Genomic DNA, 26,279 nt, shown 5'->3' on the forward strand with positions numbered 1-26,279 from the left:
TTCCACGTGAAATACGAAGGGTCGAGGAGAAAGGAGAGCGGCACGCAGGGCAGGCGCGGATGGCTCAGTTGCCTTCATTTCGCGGAAGTAAAGCAGAGAGACCACCGCGCTCCTCTTTTTTCTCTCTCGCCCGCGGACCCGGCTTTTCTGAGGGCGATCCCGTAAGGAGAACGAGTAGCCGCTGCTCGTCGGAGGGTGGTGGTTTATTCCTAAAGTTAGTATCGCTATTCGCTTCATTCCCAAGCAGCGGGCGGGAAAAGCTTCCGCGGTTGCTGGGGAATTGGCGCGGCCTGCTGCGCCTCTCCGCCTGCGTGAGACGGACGGTGCGAGCGGAGAAAGGAGCGGGCTGGCTGCGGGTGAGGGGAGGGAGGCGAGGAGGAAAATCAGGAGTACGTGGGCACAAAATGGCGAGCGGAGGAAACGCACCTCGCTCTTGAACGGCAGCGAGAAAGGGGAGCCGGGGGAGATTTCTGGCCATCTTTTTCTCTGGTGGGCGCCACAGTTGATTCCCTTCCAGGGAGCCTCTCAAGCCGCCACCCGAGGGCGAGAGACGCGCCGCTTCTCGGCCGCCTTATTTTCGTCTGCTTTCTGCCTAGGCTTGCGTCCCTTCCGGCTCTCGGCTCGTTTCGAGGAGGGATCTGCGCTGCTCGTCTCCCTCGGGACCGCAGGCTGCCGTCCCTCCCCGAACACTGGGGGAGCGGGCAGTTTGGGGCTCTCTCGGGCGTTTTGCCCACCAGGAGGAGATCGCGCTAGCTGCCCCTTTTCTTTGCCTCCCGCTTCCCCACCCTCAGCCGGGGAGGCTGCTGCATCGAAGGGCTGGGGCTGCCTCTTGGCGGGCGCAGTAAAACTCGGCATTGTCCTGGGTGAGCAATGGTTTCTGATGGAGAGATGCGCGGTGACGCTGGGATTTTGCTTTTGGCTGGGAGAGTGGACCCGCCGTGAGTATCATTTTGGTTCAGTTCTGGAAAGACAGACGTCCCGCTCTTGCCTGGTCCAGCCGTTGGTACTACGGCTGCCTTCCCCAACCTGGTGCCCTTCAGATGTGTTGGGATTGCAACTTCTAGCTATGCCGGCGAGTGTAGTGTTGATACTGAATCAACAGTCAGGTATGATGAGGAAGCAGGAGAAAATTAAATTTGAAAACTTATGACGAAGGGGACTAGCAACCTATACTGGTTGCTATCTGATAAAATTGGCATAGAAAAACAGGATACTTTAGCTAGGATAAGAAATTCCTTGAAGCTGAGGTCATGTGGTACTTTGCTGGGTGTTATAAAAAGAGGAACTGAGAATGCCTCAATCTGGAGTGATTCACTGTGCGCCTTTATTCTGCAGAATAAAATCCTAAATCTTCACATCTCTGTCGTGTTTTTATTGGGCAATAGTATGCCAAATCATGAATACATTTGGGTTTGAACAACATGTAAGCTGGGAGATAGCAGAAAGTTTTGGCTTTATTAGAAAAGCAATCAGATACACACCTGTGTGGCAGAATGCAAGAACAAATCCCCAGAGTCTGGGTTTGTGAGGTGTTTATACAAAGCAAGAAGCGTAACTCATCATTCAATACTTTTCCATTGTTCCCATATCTTAGTTAGATACTGCTTCTATCCCACAGTGCAGCTACAGCTGTATGGTTTCAAACCAAAGGTGGCAAGAGTTTAATCATGTACTCAGACCGGCTTTCCTGCTCCTAATAGTAGTCCAACATCTGGAGATGGCATGAGGCTGGAGAAGGCTGCCAAAAAACCTTGTTGGAAGAGGCTTGTAAAGGTATGTGGTTGACCACAGTGGGAAATGTTTGGCTAGATAAGTCTTCGGTCTGATCTAGCAGGGTTTTTTAAATGTATCAACAGTCATTAAACATAGAATTGTTATGAACCACTTGGCTTCTAACATTTGGAACTGTAGAAATGCAGTAAATAATAGTTAACATCCAGTCTCTAACTATATACATATGGATGAGAGATACTCCTTTGTAATGTTGCAGTTATTAAATTGAAATTGATTATAACTAAATTCTCTTCCCCCTTTCATACTTTAGGGTTTGCTTAAGTGTACATGGCTATCTGATAAGGCTTTCCCACAACTCTTTTCTCTGCCTGACTGAATGCCGATAAAGTCTTCAAAAACAAAGATAAAGTTGCTCTTAAAAAAATTAATCCTGTCCTGTTGAATTTCTATTGATATTACTCTGGTGACCTGATTGTATTACTTCTTTCAGAAGTGATACAATATCTGTGAGGCCTTATTTTTTGATGACAATAAAAGTGTTTACAACTCAAAAGCAAGTTGGACATGCTATTGCTCATTGCCTTTTATTGTTGCAAAAAAGGTTTGCAATGTAACATTAGCACTGAACCCTGTTAGCTTCTTAAAGGGAGCACTCTTATTTGGGTTTTGATCCTTCAAAACGATCTCCTCTTTAGTGATTCTTTCTTGTACTAAGTTTCAAGAAAGTAATTGCCTATAAATTTTTGTAAAGTAAGAAAAAATAGCCTTTTCATCTTATGCTTGGAATTGTGAGATGAGAACTAAAGCCGGATAAATCTATCTTGTGTGCATGTTTGTATGCTATGTGTACCAGAGCCCAGTCTCGTGCATGCATATTTAGAAGTAATTTCTGCTGTGTTAATGAAAGTTATATCCAATTTTGTGTGCGTAAAATTGTGGATGTGTGGCACAGACCTGTGCATGTTTATTTGAATGTATATCCTGTGATTTCATGAGAACTTACTCCCTGATAGGCATACCACTGTAGCATTCAGCTGCTACTTGTCACAGTATCTCCATAGATAAGGATCTCAAAGGGCTGTTTTCTTTGACCAGGATGGCTGAGTGTAGGGGGGCTTCTCAGCAGTGTCTCTGGGATCAGCAGTGGCAGGGAGGAGCTGCATTTTCCTGGGTCACCTCTGGGAGAAGACCAGGATGAGTCTTATCCCTCACCTTCCACACTCATCCCTCCACAGGGGAATTGGTGCCTTAGGTGGAGGGGTTGCATACATACCTTGCTTGCTGCATGGATTGCTTCCTGGGACGATTGGTGCAGGGTGGATGGGGGGTTGTATTCCCCTGGGCTTCTTCGCAAGAAGACCTTGGAGAACACAGCTTTTCCCTCCCTCATAGGTACCACAGCCTGCAAGGAGGGGGGAATAAACTGTGTTTTTACACTTTTCTTCAGCTGGAGCTTTGCCTGCTATTTTGGGTCAGCAGGGAATAGGAGTTGGCTGAAGCTTCCTCCTCTTCCCTGCCAGCTGAAATGTCTGGTGGGGGCACCTCTGGCAGCAGTGGGGAAGAGGATCAAGCTTGTTGTGCTGCCTGGGTTCAGACAACATAACAGTCCCAGGTATAGCTGTGAAACCCCACAAGTCATAATGTGTTGGGGTGGCTTTGTAGCCACGAAGAAGCTACCTTGCTGGTGGAATGCTCAGTTCATGCAACATGCTAAGCTGTTGTAGCATTGAAGCCATGGCAGCTTAGTCTGTAAATCCAGTTAAAACTAGTTCATAATTTTATTAACTTACAGCATCATTACTGCCGGAGCAGTTTATAAATATTTCTAATGCCAGTTCAAAAGACACAACACAAAAGAGAGGGTGGAAGGAGAGGGGAAAAGCAAAATTTGGGCTCCAATTCTTAATTTGAAAGTTTGTGCTGTCTGGCAGGGGAAGAATGAACCAACTCCCCACAGCTGTTTCTTGTATGGCTGATATGACCCAGGTTTGTTTCATCATTGCCATAATGTTTTTCCTGGAAGGTCAGAGTTGCTGTCTCCTAATGGAAAAATTAGTATTTTGACAAGTTTATGGAGGAATATATTCAGGTGGTATATGACTCAGATAGGCTGAAACTGAACTGGTTGCAGAATCAGACAGGTTGCCTGTGCTGCATTAGTCATCTCTGATTTTGTGTTCTTGCAGTCTCTCCACAGCCACACCAGGAAAGGATGATAGAGTGCATCTTTCCCTGTTGTCATTCAGGAGCCCAACAGCAAAATCTTGCATCTTGTGCTTTCATTGAAACAACTGCAAGATCTGCAATTATTTGGTCATTCCCTCTGGGAAAATTGGCAATTGAGGTATTGCTGATTGCCTATTGGTACTAGGCAACCAGTGTTATTGTGCTAAAAGGAAGTAAAAATAAGTCAATGTACCAAGGAGATGTTCTTTGTTGTATATATGTTTCTAGAAATAGCAGATGGTTAAAATGTAGAAGGCAATGTCAAGGATGATCAAGTGTATCTCTTGCAATTAATAGAGACGGTTCAAAAATATTCCTGTATCTTGTGCTAGCCTTCATAGTCCATTGTGCTGGTAGAAAGCATTCATGTGCAGATACAGCTGATCTGGCTCATCAATGCTTTTGTGGGAAAATTGTTTTAACCGTAAGAATTTAGTATAATTGGAGGTATTCTAACACTCAGACCCTGTGTGTTGCCCTGACTGTGGGCTAAATGTTTTTGGGATCCCAAGGAATTGATATGCCAGATCCAGATTTGCTTACAAGAAGACTTTATTAAGCAACTTACAAATGTTCACATGTGCCAAGTAAGTAGGAGCCAACATCAAAGACAGCTACACTATCGTCCGACATCTGAACCGCATACAGAAAGGCTGGCCAATTTATATAGGTTTTGTGTTTACAGCAAATATACATCAAAGCATACTTTGGAAGTTTGATATTGATGAATAAGACAGCATTGACATTTGTAATCCTAAGATGGGTGATGGATATTATACAAGTGCCATGAAATAAATGGAGAAAGTATTTACCTCATTAGCAGGCTAAAATGTATGATACACAAGGTATTTCCCATCATTGCTAGTAAAGCTTCCTAACAAGGATTTTATTCCTACTTTATGTGCCAAAATGATAGGACAAAGTATAAATTTATGCAATAAAGCATAAGCTCATTAGTAGTCCTGATTAAGTGTGTACTCCAAGATGGAGTACATCTGTGTCCTTTGGCCTATCTCTCTTGCCAACAATATACTCTGGGGCCTCTCTATTTTGGAAGGCACCTGGCCAAGGCAAGAGGAAGATAGCTGGAGTTCGATGCTTTAATTAAGCTAAGCAAAACCTACATTTTGGAAGACAGAGGCTGAGGCTCAGTATACCCTCATACAGAAAAATCCTTTACCCCACCAGGAAAACACTGTTCTTGGGTTTGCTGCTGCTTCCTTTTTGAAGAGTGATATACATACAAACTTTAAAAATACTACTCTCACACTCCTGTATACAACAAACATACAGACATAGATGTGATTACAAGAAATATTAAGTGAGAGCTATAACAACTGCTACCACTAATGATTCCCATCTCAGAACCTCGGGAATAAACCTGGGTGTCAGAAGGACCCGGTCTTCCTTTTCCATTAACCAACTGTCAAACATGATTATGTTTGTTTAAATCAGTGATTGATCATTATGCACATTTTATTTTTGCCTGTTCCCATCTTTTCCCAGATGCTACTTTGCTTAGGCTGTTTGTCCCAAATAGCCAGGAAAGTACTGGTTTTCCACAGAATTCTGACAGATTAACACACAATGTGTTATGTTCTTGTATTTTGTCCTAAGCATAAGTGACCGATCTTCTGTTTTGTATGTAGCTGAATTCCTCCCTAATTTGACAGACCTCTGCTGCATGTGTAGCAACATCATTTATTGACCAAGCTTTTGCTATTGGTAAACTATAGGCCTGTAGAAGGCTTGTGCCTTAGTTTGTATACTGTATCTGTGGTGAACACATTGCTTTCCTATGTGGAATTGTTAGAAGAGGCCAGCCATTCTATAATGATGCTTGATTGCTGTAACTTGCAAGAAGACTGTAGACCGACTGTTTCTGTGACCCAAAGACCATGGCTGTGGACCCAAAGGCCTCTGGGTAGCCTGCCTTAGCAATAGCTCTGGGGCTGCCAAAAGCTGCTCCCAGTCTATGTGCATAAGCTGCGTGTGTCTAAACTACACAGATCAGTTAAGAGCTGGTTGACCACATGCGCTGAAAGGAAACCACTAGTTTGGCAAGTAGCAAGTGTTAAGGGGAAGCGGTTATCAGAAGAATCAGCTCACTCCAAACTAGCTCAGAGAGAGGTACCTGATGAAACCCCAAATGTCATGGGAAACAGTTCTCAGAAAAGTACCTGTGAAACACCCAATCCCAAGACCTCACTGATGACACTTCGAAGGTGCCATGACAGTGGAGGCCAGGATTGGCCGATCTGAAACTGGAGAGCACTTCAACACGCACAGTCAGAATTGCTTGCCAATCTGAAACCTATAAAGACCACGCCCCAACCTTTGCTTTTTGTCAGCTCTGCTTTTGGGCATGAGCCACGCTGTTGACCTGTTTTGCATACAAAATAAATGGTTTAAGTCTACTGGGCATTGCTTCCCTTTTTCCTTATAACTGAGTCCCTCCCAGAAAAAGACCAGGGGCATTTTTGGAACATAATGTACATGTGTGTACATGTGTATGTGTACTTATGTATATATTTGATACACCTTTGCATTCTTTACTAGCATTTGTAAGGAGCACTCAGCTCAAATTAGATTCAGGAGATACACAGATAAGGACAGTGCATGTTAACTTATCTCAAAGGAAACAAGCCCCTCAGAGTTGTTTCTCCAAGGAGGCAGGCTTAACCCTGTCCAAAACAAGTAGCATCAAATTGGGATACTTTTAACAGGTGCCTTACCCATGGATAACATGCAGTGTAAAATAGGCAAAAAACATATATTATTGGTGGTAAACTGTTTATTCTGCTGAACTCAGGGTGATCTGGTGATGGTGGAATCTTCAGTGGTTTGCTGTGAACAAACTGCAGTATGTTTTATGCACTTATATCCACACTGGCCTGGTTTATGGGTCTCTCTTGGTAGAAGGCTGTATTCTGCCACAGGCTTCTACTGAAGAGGGCAAGGTTTGCTAATAGCTTTTGTTTCTGTGTGTTTATTTAATGATAGACTATTGAAAAATCTGCCCCATGCTAAATTGCATTAATCTGTCTGGGGAAGCCTTTCAGGAAGTTTGCTGCATTTTAAAAGTAACTGGTCTTTTAGTTATGATTTAGGAATCTTGTACAGCGAAATGACCAGTTAGTGCTTCAGGGCAACAGGCAATTTCACACTGGCAGACTGAAATACAGCTATAGGAAAAGGAAAGATAATTGTGTTTATAGCTTCTCCAGGTTGCCTTGCCAACTGGAAATATTTTGGAGAGCAGTCTGAGACATCTATACTCCTCTTTACTGCTCCTTTGTAATATCAGAGTGGTGTGTAATGGAATTATAATCATCTGTGACCTGATCAAGGATGTGAGGTTTGACCTGGCTTGTCTCAAAGGGAATTGGCTGGAAGAAGACAGTGGTCCTGTATGGGTAGAGGCCCACCGAACTGGCTGCTTTGTCATGGATCAGGTAATGCAAAGTAGGCTAGAGGTGGCATGGCTGTGATCCGTAAGGAACATTAAGGGTAAGAATACCATCCCTTTGACCACATACTGTGTTAAGGAACTGAAATAAGTTGAGTGCACTTGAGGTTGAGGTTCAGTAACAGACTGGGAATTCTGTTGTTAGACAACCTCATTCTTTGGCTGAACTCATGGAACTCATTTTGGAACAATGAGATTGAATAACAGTACTGTTCATTGTCTCCTGTTCTCAACTTCTGTTGCCATATTTTACCATGTAGTTAATCTTAATTGCGGATTTTTATAGATATTTCTATATGTTTTCTCAGTGTAATGGAATTTACTCCTATGCAGGCATGCTTGGAAAAGAGAGCAGCTGACTGTCTTAAGACATGGTATATATCAGTATGGTCATAATGAACAGTATTTGGAGAAAAATTAGAAAACTAGAATGGCAGTCTCCCATGCTGCTGTTAAATAGGAAGGGGGATATAGCAGCTGCAGACTATTGTGATGTTTGGCTCTCCTGATGTCTATACTTTGCTTTGAATACTTCATAAAACAAAAATATAGTGGTGCCTCATACTTCAAACTTAATCCGTTTCAGGAGGCCGCTTGAACTCTGAATCTTTTGAAGTCCGAAGCAATGTTCCCCGTTAGAAATAATGGAAAGTGAATTAATCCGTTCCCAGACCCTGAACGATACCCATCTCGATAAACTTAAACAGCAAATATGTTTAATTTAAGGTAAAGAAACACAAATAAAAGTCAAATTTATAACTTGAAAACAATAAATATGTACAGTACTGTATAATAAAATGAAAATTGCATTTATTGTCAAATGATCGAGGAGGCAGTGAAAAGGATTGGGAAGGCAAGCAGTTAAAAGGCACTGGGAACAATCAAAAAGCATTGAAAAGGTATGAAATGAAAGGCACAGATGCAACGAGAGATGACGTGAGCACACAACTGATGACATTTACACAGTGACTGCATTTTTTTCACTGTGCCTGCAGTTCAAACTTAGAAGCATTGTTTGAACTTCGAAGAGATTTTATCTCGTTTGAACTATGAGGCACCATTGTAATAATCAGATGATGTATGCTGAAGAATCACATTTGCTTAAATAGAAAATTCAGTTCAAAAACAAATTTGATGAAGCCTTGAGAATGGGTATTGAAAATTGAGAGTTTTTACACAAATTAGATCTTCTAGGACTTTATTTGTTAATGAATAGAAGCCCAGTCTGTAATAGATACTAGTAAATTCTGATTATACCAAGCAACTCCTGAGATTTTAAAGATAATTTTGCAGTTTATGCCTTTCATAATGCTGGGCTTCTGGTGAATGAACCAGATACATCCAGTGCGTAGGATGATATGTATTAGTCCTCCCTCAGGATTGCTACTTAAGAAACATTGGCTCTTAGCCAAATAGGTGCATATTAATCTACAATATGAGTTTATATCACGTGGAAATGTATGAAGATTATTTGGACATGCCTTGACATTTTCTGGAAGATAATTTGCTAATTGAAATTCCTAGAAAGTGATAATATGATACAGTTCTTGTTTAATTTTTAAAGGAAATTTTAACATGTTAGATTCTATAAGGGAGGAAGGAGGTTTATGACAAGTGGCATTGGCTGGCAAAATCCTTGGTTGCTCGCAGCTAACCAGAGGCAAAAATGTAAGTATCTTGTTTGTATACTCTAGGCTGCAGCTGATTCTAATTGTGTAAGAAAAATCAATTTATCTATAAAATGTCGAGCCAATGGACAAGTTGGAAGCCTTCAATCCTTTATTAAGCAAATACCTGATGGTGCTGTGAAAGATAGATCTGTGGACAAGTTAGCAGAGAAATGGCTTTTCTTCGTTAAATTATGCAACTTATATATGGTAAACTGGCACATTACATTTGGTATACAAACCACAAAACAGAAAGTGGTTTTGACAGTGTTTTGTGATATATTTAATGCTTGTCTTTGTAATCTAATTCCTAGGTGACACACAATTTTGCAAATGTTGCACAACCAAGCTTCATTTCCTTAGTCCTTCGTGTTTTCAAGCAGCTTGCATTTAGCTGAAGCCTTAGCATATTAACTTGAGGTTAATCTAATCAATAGTTAAAATGTATTATTTCCATGTTTATTGTTGACATTGTTTATTGTCAACTCAGAGGAGACTTAAACTGCTAGATTACACACATGTTCGCTATATTCCTTATTCAGATGATGGAGAGGTCTGTTCTGCACTGGGGAAAGGGGAAACATTGAGGGAGGCTCACCAGAGCAACAGGACTTTGCAAGCTGAACATAATTTAGAAAATCTATTTCTCCTTTTTTAATGCTTATGCCCAAGGTTTAAACAGGAATCTAGAGACTGCTGGCAAATGCAAGGAAAGCCAGTATGTTGTGGTCGTAGGAGAAGTATAGCAGAAGTCTGAGTAGAACAGCCACAAAGCCCTGTAGCAGTACAACCTGGCTTACAAACATGTTCTTTCTCCATTACCTTCAAACTCTCAACTCCAGTTTTCTTATGCAACCTTTTCTTTGGAAATGACACGTATTGAGGCAGATCAGCCTTCCAAGCTTAGCTGAATATCTTGTCTTTTGTATCTATATGATAGTTCTACAAATCTGTGTGAAAAAATGTGTTGTGCTTCAGGAATTATATGTTCTTGCTTTATTTTTCAGAAAATTGTACCATGTGATCCTGCTGACACTGAAGATTAAACAAGCATGCATAAAATCTAAACTAATAAATTGTAAGTGTTGACTTCCTATCTTTGCTTTGTATTATCTTTGTTTTGTGTTTAGGTTTATCATCCCAAAGAAATGTCTAATATATATGCATTTAAACATAGTATGCTGGGATGCCTTGCTTTGGCTAACCACAGCTTTCACATTTTTGGGGATTACAGTGAAGCAAACATACATACATCATCTGATTAAAAACTGTTTTTCTTTTTCTCTGTCCTTGTGCATCACACATATGCCCTCTGCACCTGTGTGAAGTCTGTTGTCAGGAAGATCCATAGCTGAGCAAGTTTTGCCAGGAACCCCTTCCCCACTTCAGCATTTGGTATATGTAGGAGGACTCCATTTCCGCAGTTCTTCCTTGTGCTGCACGTTCTTTTCTCTCAACATTTCTAGTGATTCCTGAGTGCCCTTATGTTTTTCTCTTCGTGCCTTCTATGATGACCTTTCTCTATTTTTACTTATTTCATTTCTCCATCCAATTAACCTTCTACAAACCAACAGCACAAGTTCCTCATTTCTTCTAAAATTAATCACTGATCTTGATTCTTTTTTCTTACTTACCTTTTCATATTCTATTTCCAGTGGCACTCAGGGTATCTTTTCATAAGCACTCTACAAGTACTTGAAAGGCTGTTACGAAGAGGAAGAACAGGATCTCTTTTCTCAGTCATCTCAGAGCGCAGGACATGGAATAAAGGGCTCAAGTTATAGGAAGCCGGATTCTAGCTAGATATCAGGAAAAACTTTCTGACCTAATTAGAGCAGTATGACAATGAACCAGTTATTTAGGGAGGTTGTGGACTCCCATGCTAAAGGGATTCCAGATGCATCCAGTCAACCATCTGAAAGGGATGCTTTAACTTGGTGTCCTGCACTGAGCATGGAGTTGGGCCTGATGGGCTTCTGGCCCCTTCCGACTTCTATTCCATGATTCTACAAAAACAATTAAAAATGTTTCTTCCTCTGGAGACTGTGGATCTCCGTGTGAGAGAGACTTTCAGGCTGGGGATAAATGAAGTTGTCAAGTTAGAACTGTAAGCCTGATAATGTTAAGGATTATTGGCAACTTAATTGGCAGGTATACTTGAATGTTCCACCCTGAACCTTCACTGGGCAATTTTGTGGTATGCTGTGCAACTTGACTTGCAAGGGAAAATCTACTCTTAATAGCATTTTTCTGTTAAGTTCCACTTCTAAATCTTTTAGAAAGAGTATTTTTGAGTGCATAGTGATCTTTATTCTATCATTTTATGATGACATTTGTGAACAAGTGTAATGATATAGGCAGGATTCACAACAACACTCAACCACAATGTAGCAGTATATACATTAGCAGAAAGGTGCTTGTACAAAACACTAGGCTTGTGTGTTGCCTCCTTTCTTTCACATAACTGGGCAGAATAATTCCATTTGACTGCACTTTAGCATTTTGCTGGCTTGTTGCTGTATTTGAGACAAGAACTGTGGCTTAAAATACATTTTAGTTAAGCAAACCAGCAAAGCTTGGTTAGTAATGTACTAGAATTCCTTGTAAACCACAATTAATAATCTAGGAGTCAAATCTTCCTCTTGGTCATGCCAGAGGAGGTAGGACGAGGGCTGTTAGGCTTCACACAGGTTCTTTTCTGTTGCTGTTTAATTTAGAGTTATGTGCAAACACATTGGTTTGCTCTGTAAAGTACACTGACTTGCTTATAGCTATTAGTGCTACATTTTTAAAATCTTTCAAGTTTGTTAATAGCATATGACCTGGAATGATAGCAATCTTTTTGAAACCTCTTCATTTAGAAACATAGAAATAGAGCAAGTCAAAAGGGGCCTCCTGGGCCACCCACAGCGCCAGCCAGCTCTGCTCACAACATGCCTACCATGTGCATGTCTAGCCTGTCCTTTTTTAAAGTAAATTTTATTATTATTTTCTACAAACTAAAAAAGAAACTAAAAAAAATCACTCATCGGAGACATCAGACCTGCTGGGTCAGCCCCCCTCTTTTTTTTTTTATAGCAATCCATAGACATATTCAAATCTACACATAGTCCTGTTTCTCTAGCCAATAATAAAAAGATTTCCAAGTTTGATAGAAGTATGTATCCTCTTTCTCCTTCAGAGACAAAGTCAACCTGTCCATTTCGGCACAGTCCAGAATCATTTTTAAAATCAGTTCATCAGTAGGTGGTTCTTCACTCCTCAATGTTGGGTAAATACAATCCTTGCTGCAGTAATTACATGTAGAATCAAATACATTGCTTGTTTATCAACATCATCAGGCACAATGCCTAGTCAGGTTTAAATATTAAAGATTTTTGTAACATTTCCTCAAGCCATTTATGTATTTTAGCCCAATTTTTTTTGCCTTATCACAAGTCTACCACATATGATAAAAAGTACCCAGTTTACGTTTGCATTTCCAACATCCATTTGACATATTTGGAAACCTCATTGCTAATATATTTGACGATAAGTACCATCTATAAAACATTTTATAAACATTTTCTTTATATGAGGTTGCTAAGGTTACCTTGATATTTCTTTCCCACAACTTTTGCCATTTCTGTAACTCAATATTATATCCAAAATTTTGTGCCCATGTTACCATAGTTTCCTTAACTTGTTATATCTAGCCTATCCTTGAACACCCTCAACGATGGGGCTTCAACCACCTCCCATGGAAGCCCATTCCATACCGTCGGGGACCTAACTGTTAGGAAGTACTTCCTGGTGTCCAAGTTGAACCTTGGTTCCCTGAGCTTTGCTCTGTTGGAACATGTCCTGCCCCCCTCTGCAGGGGAGAACAGGTCTGTATCCACCTCTGTGTGACACCCCCTCACATACCTGTATGTCCCCAACAGATCCCCTCAGAGTCTTCTCCAGTGAAAAAATCCAGTTCCTTCAGTCTTGCCTCATACAGCTTTCCCTGCAAACCGGTCACCAACCTTGTGGCCCTACGCTGCACTGACTCTAACCTGGCTATATCCTTCCTGTAACGAGGGGCCCAAAACTGAGCACAATACTCCAGTTGCGGGTGCACCAGAGTCATATAGAATGGTAGTAATACCTCTTTCGATCTAGAAGTCATGTTTCTGGCTATGCAACCAAGGGTGGCGTTCACCCTCTTTACCACCGCTTCACACTGCTGACTCATGTTTAGCCTGCAGTCAACCAGCACCCCAAGATCCCTGTTCTCCAGCCACTTGTCCCCTAACCTGTACTTATGACACCCATTCCTATGCCCCAAATGCAAGACCTTGCATTTATCCACATTGAACGCCATCCTGTTGTCTCCTGCCCACTTCCATAGTCTGTCCAGATCCTTTTGGATCTGGAGTACTTGCTCCTCACTTGTGGCTGCTGCCCTGGTTTTATCAGCAGACTGTTCACCCCTTCTTCCATGTCGTTGATGAAAAGAATAAACAGGATCGGCCCCAGGACAGAGCCCTGGGGAACCCTGCTTGTCACTGACCGCCCAGATGATTCCCCACTGATGGTTACCCTCTGCTTTCGGTCAGTCAGCCATTCCCTAATCCGTCGGACAGTGCATTGGTCTATCTCAAATTTCTCAACCAGGATATCATGGGGCACTTTGTCAAAGGCCTTGCTGAAATCCAGGTAAACCACATCCAATGCATCCCCTCTGTCTAGCCACCTTGAAACCTTGTCATAGAACTCCACAGGGTTTGTCTGGCAGGACCTGTTATTGCAGAAGCCATTTATGCAGCTAATAGAACAATTTAATTCTTAGGGAAAAATAAGAGTTTTGCAAAACTGAAATTATGTTGGTATAAACATCTTTATTTCTTCCTCCCATTTAGTTTCCTGGAAATAAAGACATATCTGCACAATGGAGTGGAAAGTCAGGTCACCCCCCACCTCTAGCTTGCCGATCAAGAACTTTCAGATTCAGGGACTTTATCCATCACAGCAATTTAATGCTTCAGGTGGCTTTTCTCAAGCAAATACATCCATGCAGAATCCTTGTACTTACTTTGGAAGTAACCAAACCATAAATTATCAGACTCATACTAACAACATTGTTGGAAATACACCATTTCAATGTACTGGAGGTTCCAAAACAGTAAAGCCCATTTTCCCAAAAGAATTGGTATCTGGTAATGGCCCTGTTCCATCCCAACATGTAATTAATGTAGCTCCAGTTTCACGTTCCAGTATAAATCTTCAGATGACAGGTGGCATAGACCAGAATTCAAATTTGATGAGAAATGCGCATATTTCTTCTGCTGGATCAACACAAAGTAGTACCGCAAATCCTATACAAAATGTACATCAAGCAGCAAATCCATATATGGTTGTGGACAGCAATAGTAATCATACCGTACAAAATTCTTCTAACTCTACAAAAACATCAGTGTATCAGCATGCTGACAAAAATAATCCCAAAAGCCTACCAGCGCGAATGCCGTACTATTATAATAATGGGCCTGCTACCTCTCAGACGGGTGCAACAGTGCCCCATAACTCCGCATCAAGCCATTACTTGAATTCCCCACAGAATCTGTCATGCATTGTTTACCTTTTAGCGCCAAATATTCAAAAGCAAATAAATGGTCCAAATCCAAACCTGCCAATAGCTGTGCAGGCACAGAACTATGCCTCTGATCCTCCACCATACTCAGTTGCTGCTCACCATGACTCAAGAAATGCAAACCAGATCATCCCTCAAGTGACTAATACAAACTGTCCATCAGCATATCTGGTGCCTCCTGTACAAGCAAACCATGGTCAGTTTCTACTATCACAGCCAGCTGCCAATATAACCAGTGTATCTAATGAGAATGTTCAAGCCTATCAAAGTCTTGTGTCAGAGCAAATTACTAATTTGCATTCTGCACAGCATGGTCAGAAACCTCAATCTGCACCAATTGCTAGGGAAACAAATGAAGTAGGCAACACTGGGGTTAGTATAACTGGACAGAATGCTGAAAATCCGCTTTCTAATAAGTCTGCAAACTCATTCAGTGAAGTTGGAGAGAGCTCTGCGAACAGTGCACAAACGGCTGGAACAGTTCTTCCTGATGGAGCTTCAATACCACGGACAAGTAGAAGTTTGGAACAAGACAATACAGGTAATGGTTCAGAAAATTTCCCGGAGAATGTCTCTAAATTTAAAATAACAAGAGAGAGTCTAGCACTGGATTTCAAAAAACTTTATGAAATGAAAATTGCATTCTTAAAACTTAAAGAAGCATGTTCCATAAAACATAAAATATATCTATCTTCAGTACAGAAGAAGCAGACACCCGACACAGGCCAGACGCCTGTTCACAGTCAAAATCCCAATGCTTCGCTTCCTTCTCTGTGCAATACCAGTCAGAGCCAACCTGTACCTTTACTATGTGACAATCAGGTATTTCAGGTCCCTTCAAATGATGCCAAGCAGAAGCCGTCCCTTTCACCTATTTCCTCTGGTTCTAATCAGATCAAAGATGTTCCCTCATCGCAGATGAACGATCATCACTTACTGCCAATTCTCAGGAGTATGCTTCAAGGTACTGTTGATGAAGGTATGTTATCTACGACTTATGCTGAAAAAAGACCTAGACATCCGAATAGATACTTGGATGTTCAAGAGAATTCCTCTAATGCTCCGTTGGTTTCTGGTGGTAGTAAATCTGAAAACCATGTGAATAATAGTGACAAATCTTCTAGGCTGAGCCCCAAGGCCTTTCCAACTTATACTATCCAAGAACCTTTGGCATGTACAACTTCTTTAAAGACTAACAATCAATTGGAGAAAGGATCCACTGCACCCAATGGATACTTTGAACTGAACAAGGCTGCAGTAGAGAGTTTCAATAAAAGACTGGCCAATGAAGTTTTTAGTTCAGTTCAAAATGCAACAAATGGATCTTCCCTATTAGCAAAAAATGTAATACAAGAGGGCAGTAAAAATGTTCATTCTTCTGGATCTACAGGTCCTGCATTGATACAGCAGGGTAAAAATCCTTGTCTTCAAAAATTTGAGAAAAATGTTACAACTGCGGGGTGTAAAAATGTCCCTGATACATCTGGTTCAACTTCTCTCCTTTCTAAGACTGCTGTAACAGTTTCAGAATCAAACACAGTTGAGAAACCCTCAATTACTGGAAATTCTTGTAAAGAGGGAAGAAATTGTTCTTTGGAAGAGTTAGAAACAAGTCTTGCTTTATGGCGGAAGTGCCTTCCAGCATCTCTCAATGGACAGTTAAGTGGAACTATGGACTCGGTGGTGAGCTTGCCCTCCTCAAATGATAAAATAGATGGGAAAAAACAGCAAACTTCAGAAAATATCCCCAATATGTTAATTCAGAATGATCAAACTAAAGTTATAACTGGATCAAATGAAACAATTCAGTCATCTGGTCCTTCATCTCTTGGAAAAAATTTTGATTCCAATTTGTTAAAGGCTTCGGAACCTCAAATAGCTATTGTTACTCCTTTAATACTTGCCAAAGAAAGTACTCAAAATGAAGTGCAAAAAAATAGTCCCTCTTTGGAAATAATATATCCAGTTATTGAAGAAGGTAGTCTGCGTAGTTTGGAAGAACTTATTTCTACCGTACCAGATACTAATAAAGAGGTTTGTTCACCGTCAGACTCCTGTAAATACCGTAAAGATGTTGATAAGGACCAGAAACGGGCCAAATCAACCGAAGGAAATGGAATACTGAAAGATGAACGTGTGATAAACTCTTGTGACCTAAACCAGGGGACAGATAGTCACTTTTCTTCAGAATCAGAAAAGCTTCAGTCCCAACTTGGTTCGGAAGACACCTTTCCACCTGAAATGAATGCTAACTTTGCAGGTCCAGTTCCTCAAAAAGTTGTAAAGTCTGGTCTAGATTTGCCGGGGCCATGTGGCATTGCTGAAGTGGCCCATAATGACACTGAGTTACAGATATCTAGTGTATGTACTCTAGTACAAGGTGATGCATTTTATAATTCACAAATAGCTAATATCTTTTGTATTGAGCCTATGGAATCTAATATTAAAAATGACACTTCTTCAAAAGAGTGTACGCCTTGTTTGCAACATAACAAACAACAGCCTGGGCCTTTGCAAAGTGGTTCTGAAATAACCATGAGTGCCTCAGAGTGGAATGTCTTGTTGCCATCACCAGATAGCTTGACAAAAGCTATTGCAGAAAGGATTGCAGACTTCCCAGATTTAGAGATGGCTCAAAGTAACAAGACAGATGAGATGAGTGTAAGAAATTCTGAGGAAGAAAAGTCCAATAACTTCCCTGAACATATGCTTATTCCAGGAAAGAAGCTTGAGCAAACTATGTCTTATACAAAATTGGGCAGTGACAATGAGGGCTTGCCTAGTAGTAAAGAAGATCTGATCAATACCAGTTCTGCAAGTAGTATGTGCATTATTAGGAAAGAGAGTACTCTGGAGCAGGTACCAGCTGAAGAAAGTGCACATTCTGAAAGCAGCGTTGGAACTCCTGCAACATTACTGGATGATCAGTTGACTGAACTTTCAAAAGAATTTCCTTATGGAATTGGTGATTTGAAGGCATTAAATGAATTGACAAGCCAACATTCTGTCACTAAATTTACTGAGAGGGATGATAAAGACCATGCTTGTGCGAAAAAGACTGATTCTAGTGATACGATAGACCAAATTAAAATAATAATATTAAATTCTCAACAGATGAAAGAAGTGTTTCCTGAGCATAATCAACAATCTTGTAACAAAACAGAAATCCATGAAGGTGACCAACTCAAAAAAGATCCAAAAGAGACAAGAGAACACAAAAGCCATATTAAAACTGATCAGGACATGGATGTCAACAACAGTAATGTCTCAGCAGAAACCTCTGTAAAAAAAAAGCATACATACTGTTGTTTACGTGCTTGGTTAGCTTCTGTATATGCACTGGAGCCTTGTTCCTGCATGCTGGATAAAGAAGCTGCTTCCAATGAGAAAGTAGATCTGTATTCAGAATCTAAAACTATGTTTAAAGACAGTTCAAAAGCCAGCAAAACTTTTAAGACTGAAGATACACTAAACGATCCATTGCAAATGACTACATTAGATCTAGAGAGCAATGTGGCTTTAGGAGATGAAAGTAACATTTGCAAGAGAACTTCTGGACACAAAGAATATGACTTTCAAGCAAACGAATATAAGCCATCTAAAGTAGATCAAGAAGGTGTTCCACTTTCTTTCTTGGAAAAGCTAGACTCTATAAAAACCGAAAGAACTGATGAGCAGGAGATGAAAGAATTGCCACTTGATACAACTTCTATATCTGTGAAGACAGAACCTGTGGACATTCATGAAGAGACAGGCATGCAAGAGTATTTCTCCCGAGATCAGGCACAGTGTCCTTCATGCACAGAAGATGTGAAAATGGTGATAGTTTCTGGAAATCTTGATCAGATGGAATCCAGTAACAAACTGAGAAGTCCAGGACTTTTAAAATCAAAGGAAGATGCTCATCAACATAGAATAATTGACATCAAACAGAGTACAAACTTTGAACAATATAAAATTACCCAGGACTCCAGTGAAACACAAATGATTATGGGACCAACTTCAAGAAAGTGTTTGAAGAAACAAGTGGCAGTGAAAATGGAGTATGATGCTTTAGACATCCAGCATACTGATGCCATAAACTCCTCAAACACGAGCAGCATTGGTTTGGTTTCGGAAAGGCGTGAGAGCACTCCACTTAGTTCTGCCTTGCAGACACAAGGAGATTTAAGTGGGAAGAAATTGGAAAAAATTAAACATTTAAAGGAAAAATATGCATATAGAAAAGCAGAGTATAATGAACCAACTAGTTCTGAGCATATACAGGACACCTCTGAGTGTACCCAGAAGATCCCTGAGCATATTCAACACAGTATTAAAAGGATAAATCTTGAAAAATATGCTTATTCAAAAGAAAATAAAAATGTATGGAAACACAGAAATCCTTATTTAGATAATAAAAAAACTACACCCCCAAAACAAAGAGAACTTTCTAATATATCTAAAAAAATTTCCCCAGCCAAAGAGGTTGGGTTAGATGTGCATAACAGAGACAAGTGGTCTGAGAGGTCTCTTTCTGATAAAAAGGCATGCTTCACTCGAAAAAATAGTAAGCTGTCAATTTCCCTTCAAAGGGAACAGAAGAAAAGCTATTTGAATAGAGTTGCTTTCAAACGTACTGCACAGAAAATCATTCGTTTAACAAGCATAGAATCAATACATTCCAAATCAGTTTGGCATGTGAAATCAAGTACTGTTTCTGAATGTCCTGAAGACCAAAAAAAGAACAGTTCATCTCCCCCTCCACCAAAGGCAGAGAAACAACAGATGCTAGAATTCAAAACGTGCCCTGAAATACTGTTTAGAAATTCAATCTTGGAAGAACAAGATACAGATGCAAAGCTTCCTGAAAAGGGGAAAACGCCTATTACAGGTATACTATGATTTTTCTAATACTTCAAACTAACCTGTAACATTAGTGTCTAAGTTAAATATGGGAATTAAGAGTTTGCAGAAGCAGAGTAGTATTGGTAGTATTTACTGCAGTATTTACTGCAGAAGCAGTAGTAGTATTTACTGCAGACTTTTTGAACATATTATATTTAAAAGTATATATTATATGTATGCATATGGGAAAATGGTTATATAAAGAAATTGATTTTGCACAATACCCCAAATACTGCTTAGAAAGTAAGTTACTTTTAAAAAGGTCCAATTAAATTGAGTTGATTTCTTCCCAGATGTTGTGATAAATGAGCTTTATCTCAAGCTCACATTCTACCATGTAATATACACTTAAGTCCTGCAATCAGGTCCTTTTCGATCATTGTAAAAAATGCCTCAAAATTTCAGTCTCCTGCCTTTTATAGGTTTCTTATTAACCAAAACATGCCTGGGGTAACAGATGTCCAAAACTTGCATAAACATAGTTCTATTGGGGACTTTTATACCCCCAAACAAAGAGAGAAAAAGAGGTTGCCAGCTTCCCCCTCCCCCTCCCCCAATTTTCCTACAGGTTTCCCTGGGCTTGTTCTCAGGTGAATGCCTCTCCCCACTCCTGCTCTGCAGAGGCCTCAACTACTCAGAGTAGCACAGCTGCTCCTGCAGTTGGTGCTCCCTATCCTCTCTCCTGGAGTGTGCTTCCTGATGTCCTGCCATCACCTGGCCAGTCACCTGTCTGTTCACCTCCTGGCTGGATTGTCCACCGCATGTGCTGCCTGGCTGATAGTCAAGGTGTCTCTCGTGCAGCAGTACTGCACTATTGCCTCAACCTCCATACCGCCATTCTTTGCACAAGACATGAGTTCATGTTCTGGAGGTTGCCTTTCATGCGGGTCATGGGAACAGCACGCAAGAGGTCGCCCATTGTCTAGGGACATGGGAACAGCATACAAGACTGTGTGTGATGTTATACTGCCACAGGAGCTGGACATCTCAGCACTCAGCTTGGCAGCACGTGAGGTGAACATGGAAACCTCACAGCGAACAGAATCAAAATGCTCCACGCTTCACCGTGCTTCTGGTATTCACACATAACAATTCCTGCCATGGCTTCTTGTTATGTGTGAATACAGCCACTGTCTCTCCCACCCAATTTAGTGTTACCTAAAAATTTGATAAGCATTTTCCCCACCTCTCTCTCCAAGTTGTTAATAAACATTTTGATACTCAGGACCTAGCTTTGTTTGCAACCCACTCAATATCTTCTTCGAGTTTGATGAGGAATTTTGAAGCACTGTTTGAGTTTGGATATTTATCCAACTGTAGCTCAGACTAGAAATAGAGCTATCCAGTCCACACTTAACTAGCTTGCTAAACAAGATACCATGGGGCACCTTCTCAGCTGCTTTGCTGATGTTGAGGTATTCGATGTTTTCAGCATTTCCATGATCTAAGTTACTTTGTCTAAAAAGAAAATATGGTTGATTTGGCAGGACTCATTTGTGAGAAATCCAGTGATCACTCCAATAATGTTAAGGTGCCCACTGAATGAACAGTTTAAAAACTTGGGAACACAAGACAGTCAGCACCCCAAGCAAGCGACAAATTCAGAAATATAGACATTTGTGTTACCTTGTTTAACAGCAGACTTGATGGATTCTTGATCTCAGCAATTCTGAATGGAAGCATTTGAAGGTGGTGCTCTTTATCTGGCCCTCCATCTCTTAAACTATTCTGACCAAATTCCAGCATCTGTCCCACTCTAGTACATTTTTTCATACTCGCCAATGTACAGTATAAAAAGAGCTCTAAAGAATACAGAACATCTCTGTGTTCATATATTTTGAAAGGTTTAGAGGCCAATCCCCACACAGAATCCGACAGGAACTGTAACCTCTGCTGAATATGTTGCTGAAATATAGTGCAGCAACAGAGGAAAACCCCTATTCCTCAAAACAGTAGAAGATATTATAAGTAATTAACAATTAGCCATTATACAAGTGTACATTAATCCCCTTGGCCTTAGCTCACAAATGCAAGGTTAGAACAAGAAATTTCAAATTTTACAAGTTAGATAAGTTCTTGAAATTCTTTAAATCTTTAAAATTTAGGGTTTTTTTTGTCATTTCTCAATTAAAACATGTCTGGACATAGGCTTAATATTGAGAGCTGGTGTAGTACAGTGGTTAGAGTTCAGGACCTGGAAGATCTGCTCTCCAGTTCCCACTCAGCCATGAAGTTCACTGGGTGACTTTGGCCCAGTTGCTTAATCTCAGCCTAACCTACTTCATGGGGTTGTTGTGAGGACAAAAGGGACCATTATAAGCCACCTTGTGTTCCTCACAGGGGAAAAGGTGGGATGTAAATGCAGGAGGAGGATGAAAATTCTGTCTTACATAAACTCACAAAACACTGGCTCTTCGAAAAATCTAAATTACTCAAAGAGGACATGGGAATATCCAACCATGACTTCTCTATTCTTCACATAGCTTCTTGTTTTGGGGTCTTTTAGAGGCCAGTAAAGTACATAACTGCATGTTCAGCTGAAATAGCTTAAATGTCAATGTTCAGATTTTAGCAATGGCTAGCTAGATGTCACTGGGTCTTAACAAGCAGGAATATATCTTGTGTTTTTCAAAGGGATAGATGCTTAAAACTGTAGCAGATTTCCAAATGAACAGGGTTTGTTGTTATGAAACAGCAGTGGTTGTATATTTTGTGCATACCTAATACATGGGTATCTTTATCAGACTATATAGAAGATGCAGTGTTATCAAAAGTAGCCATGCATATTAGACAGAATTTCACTGGCCGCTGACTACTACATTGGTCACTTGTAATTATTACTTACAGCTGTTAAAAGCAAAAGAGAAGACTGGCTAAATTACATTCCTATAAAAAGAAGAAAAACTGTGGAAACTGAAGCTCAAGGTAATTTTGCTTTCCAGGTTAAAGAAGGCTTGACTTTTAGAGGGCTGGCAGTTAGAGCGGAACTGAACAGGCAAATTTTGTTCAGGATGTGGAACTATGATTTACCCTTCCTTTTTCTTTATCTGCTTTTTGTACCTCATATTAGACTTCTTTCTAGGTCTATGTTAAGCAAGTACAAAAACATAACATGTAGCATTTCTCTAATGCTTTGGGAAGTTAAAAAAGTTCACTTATTGAGAGTTCACCACTGAGCGTTCATGAGCTTGATACACAAAGGACTGGCCCAAAAGTTGGATCCTTTTTGAAGCTTTTCTTTAGGATGGCCCTACCTACAGAGAGATTAGGCAAGTGACTACCTGCAGCTAGTTCTTTTATAACTGTACAATGTTTCTTTAATTGCTTTTTCTTTTGTCAAACCTGGAATGCTTTTGGCTGAAAGGCAGCATATAAATCTAGAGATAGGTAGCGTTTATTCAAGAGAACCCCATGATTTTGGTTGCATGGAAGGCTCTCATGTAGCCGATTGGATTATTGCAACGCACTCTACGTGGGGCTGCCCTTGAAGATGGTCCAGATACTTCGGTAGGTTTAGAATAGAGCTGCCAGGATGTTAATGGGGACCAGCAGTATTCAAATATAATGTGGTCCTCTATCAGTTACACTGGCTGCCAATTGGAAGTCTGGGCCCAATTTAAGGTGCTGGTGATGACCTACAAAGCCCTAAACAGCTTGGCTCCAGGATACCTGAAGGAGTGCCGCCTTCCCTATGTGCCCTCCCGCCCCTTGAGATCTGAGATGGAAGTCCTGCTCTGGGAACCTTCCTTGAAGCAGATCAGGAGGGTGACTACCCGAAGGAGGGCCTTTTCTGCGGTGGCACCCCAATTATGGAATACATTCCCCAGAGAGGTTTGCCTGGCACTGACACTTTATTCTTTTCGGTGTCAGGCAAAACCTTTTTTATTTTTCCATTATTTTAATGTCTAGTTGGTTTTAACTTGGGTTTTATCATATCGAGGTATAGGATGCTGTGCTTTGTTTTACTTGTTCTTCTGTTGTAAGCTGTCCCGAGGTGTCAGTGGTGGACGGGTTAGAAAAGCTTTAAATAAATAAATAAAACAAATAAACTGCTGTTTGCTTGATTACATCAGAAATGCACCAAGTTATAAAAAATAATTTTGTTATTAGGCAGACAGTATAAGCAGAAGAGAGCAACATTTAACAAAGTTCATGTTAAGTAAATGTGTGTTGTCTGGAACAGAATTAGGGAAAGGCTAAGAGCCATGTATCTCTTGTTCTTGCATATATAATACAGTATTAATTGAAATAGTACCACTGCAGTCCTTTGAGTCTGCTCTAAAGTTAGCCTAAGTGAATTCAGGGGCACTTACTCTGGGCACAAGGAATGAAGTCTTAGTGAAAAACCCTGAATTGTGTAAAACATTTTTTCCAAACTCTATAAGCATCTCAGATTAAAATAGTGGAATGATTTTGTCACTATTCTTGCAGTTGATGAAGACATTCCACTTGGAATTGAAGGTTTTCATATACCTGTGAAGGATTCTAATACCACATTTCAGACCTACAGGAAATTGCATCTGGAAAAAAGTCAAAGCCTGGATAGCAGTCCTGTAAACTAGATGTCCATAGGCATGGGTGATCTTGTGGGAATATTTGTGAATGGCATCTGCTTTTGAATGTGCTTGTATTAATATTGCTATGGCTTCAGCCTTACTTGACTGACAAATGTGGCCACTGTAGCAATCAAAATAGTGAACATTATGTTCGTGTGTGGTCTGTGTTTCCGTAGGGAAAATACTCAGGATGTTTTCCCAGAATGTGTTGATATTGCTCTGCCAATTCATGAACACTTGAATGGGTCACAATTTGAGAAGATACACTTCTTTGGGTGTTTTTAAATTTCATCATCTGATCTAATTTATCAACACTGCCAGTCCCCAAATAAGCCAAAGTCTCTGGCCTGTCTTTTTATCTAGGCATTTTAAAGAGATAATGTTGTTTTCTTTTTTTCTTAACATTGGGAAGATAGTTGAAACAACCGTCAAAGAAGGTGAGCCTTAGCATATTTTTCAAGGGATGCTGAACTATATATGCTGCTAACCAGTTAGCTGGTTCATTAAACACTTACAAAAACAAACTTCTTTTATCTCAAATTTCAGTTTGGGATATTTGTGTGGGTTTCTTCTAATCAAATGAAGCAAACAATATTGTTTATTATTGTTTAAGAGTTGTTATTGTTATTATTGTTACTATTCTGGTTGAAATTTCAGTGTATTAGAAAACCTAGTTTACATTTTGACCAAAACTTTACTGAGGGTCAAGATTTAATTTGGATTTATCAGCCAGTTACTAGACATATTGTAAGCTATATTAGCTAAATGTTTCCAAATGCATGCCCTTAGGGATACTGTGATGTTGAATATTCATTTAAGTGCCTTTTATATTGTTTGAACTTTTTGTTATTTTGTGAAGTTCTGTATTTGCTGATACTTTATGCTTTTTAAATTGTTGCTTAAAATGAAAATACTATTTTTTGTTACTAAAATAAAAAGCTTGTTATTTTGACCAGTGTTTTGTATTTTGTAAATGTCTTAAAATATGTTTGCATTTTAAGCAGAATGACAAATTATAAATGACATGGGGCTTGATCCAAAGCTCCCTTGAGCAGAAAAACATAATTTCCAGATCCTACCGATTCCTACCCCCTTCTGTTTCAGCAGAGCTTTTCCCTTCTTTGGTTCCAACTAATGTTAACAGAATAAATAGAGTCCTCATTGCTTTTAAGTAGGGTAGTTTGTATTCAGAAATAACGCATATTATTTTGTTTTGACATTTGTCAAATGAATTCATGCACACATTGATCTGGGAGAGAAAAAAGAGAAGAACAACAGTGGGTACAATAGCCGAAGAAAGGAAAAGAACAGCAGAGAGAAGCTGCAGGTTTGATGCTTACGGAAAAGTTATATAACTACAGGTGTTCTACATAAACAGTCTGCCAGTTTAAAGGCTTGCATTAATTTAAGGAGCATATTACAAGATAGAGAAATGTTACTGTTACCTATAACAATCTTTAGTGTTACATCCTGTGTTGGAATATTTTGCCCTTATCTACACCAAGTACTCAAGGAGGTTCAGCTGTACAAATGTGTTAATATTTTTATCTAATCAGATCCTTAATGCATGAAATGGTAAGAAAGCACCGTGTGCTCTCATGCATTCTTACCATTTTCTATATTTGGCACAGTGAGTGGTCTGCACATGCAGGTGTTTTTGTTCTGCCAGTAGAAGATGGGATCTTTTTAAATTGAAGTTTAGTCGGAGGATCTGCCCTGTGAGGCACCTTCCACTTCCTTCCTAAGGCCAATCTTTTCCTGGCCTGCATGATGCTTGGAAGTTGGTAGTTTTGTTATTTTCCTGGGCTCCAGGATCACTGCAGATGGGGACTGCAGCCAAGAAATTAAAAAACGCTTGCTCCTGGGGAGGAAAGCTATGGCAAATCTAGACAGCATCCTAAAAAGCAGAGACATCACCCTGCCAACAAAAGTGCGTATAGTCAAGGCTATGGTTTTCCCAGTTGCAATGTATGGCTGTGAAAGCTGGACCATAAGGAAGGCTGAGTGCCGAAGGATTGAGGCCTTTGAATTGTGCTGGTGGAGACTCCTGCGAGTCCCTTGGAAAACAAGACGATCAAACCGGTCAGTCCTAGAGGAGATCAACCCTGACTGCTCTTTAGAAGGCC

General features: G+C 40.3%; 1 protein-coding gene across 8 annotated transcripts; it reads left to right on the forward strand.

Annotated features, from left to right (window-relative positions):
* Positions 1 to 25,105, forward strand: RESF1 (retroelement silencing factor 1). 8 transcript variants are annotated; one of them, XM_044433999.1, is made up of 5 exons: positions 1 to 214; positions 1,619 to 8,155; positions 10,104 to 10,174; positions 13,980 to 19,583; positions 22,445 to 23,131. In XM_044433999.1, the coding sequence occupies exons 4-5, from the start codon at positions 14,009 to 14,011 to the stop codon at positions 22,771 to 22,773; spliced, it is 5,904 nt and encodes a 1,967-aa protein (XP_044289934.1). In that variant the 5' UTR covers positions 1 to 214; positions 1,619 to 8,155; positions 10,104 to 10,174; positions 13,980 to 14,008; the 3' UTR covers positions 22,774 to 23,131. The 8 variants fall into 8 exon arrangements, with proteins under 8 accessions (XP_044289934.1, XP_044289935.1, XP_044289933.1 ...); XM_044434000.1 differs by having other exon boundaries at positions 8,016 to 8,155; XM_044434005.1 differs by lacking the exon at positions 1 to 214 and adding an exon at positions 24,029 to 25,105 and having other exon boundaries at positions 946 to 8,155; positions 22,445 to 22,522.
* The last annotated feature ends 1,174 nt before the right edge of the window (positions 25,106 to 26,279 follow it).

This window comes from Varanus komodoensis, unplaced genomic scaffold, assembly GCF_004798865.1.
Source record: "Varanus komodoensis strain SLA01 unplaced genomic scaffold, ASM479886v1 scaffold27, whole genome shotgun sequence".
NCBI classification, from domain to species: Eukaryota; Metazoa; Chordata; class Lepidosauria; order Squamata; family Varanidae; genus Varanus; species Varanus komodoensis.

What these genes read in the sequence shown, in the direction of transcription:
- RESF1 (XM_044433999.1), top strand. Translation starts at nt 14,009, where the DNA reads ATGGAGTGGAAAGTCAGGTCACCCCCCACCTCTAGCTTGCCGATCAAG. An exon ending in GGGGAAAACGCCTATTACAG is followed by an intron (nt 19,584 to 22,444) that starts GTATACTATGAT and finishes TATTACTTACAG; the next exon opens with CTGTTAAAAGCAAAAGAGAA.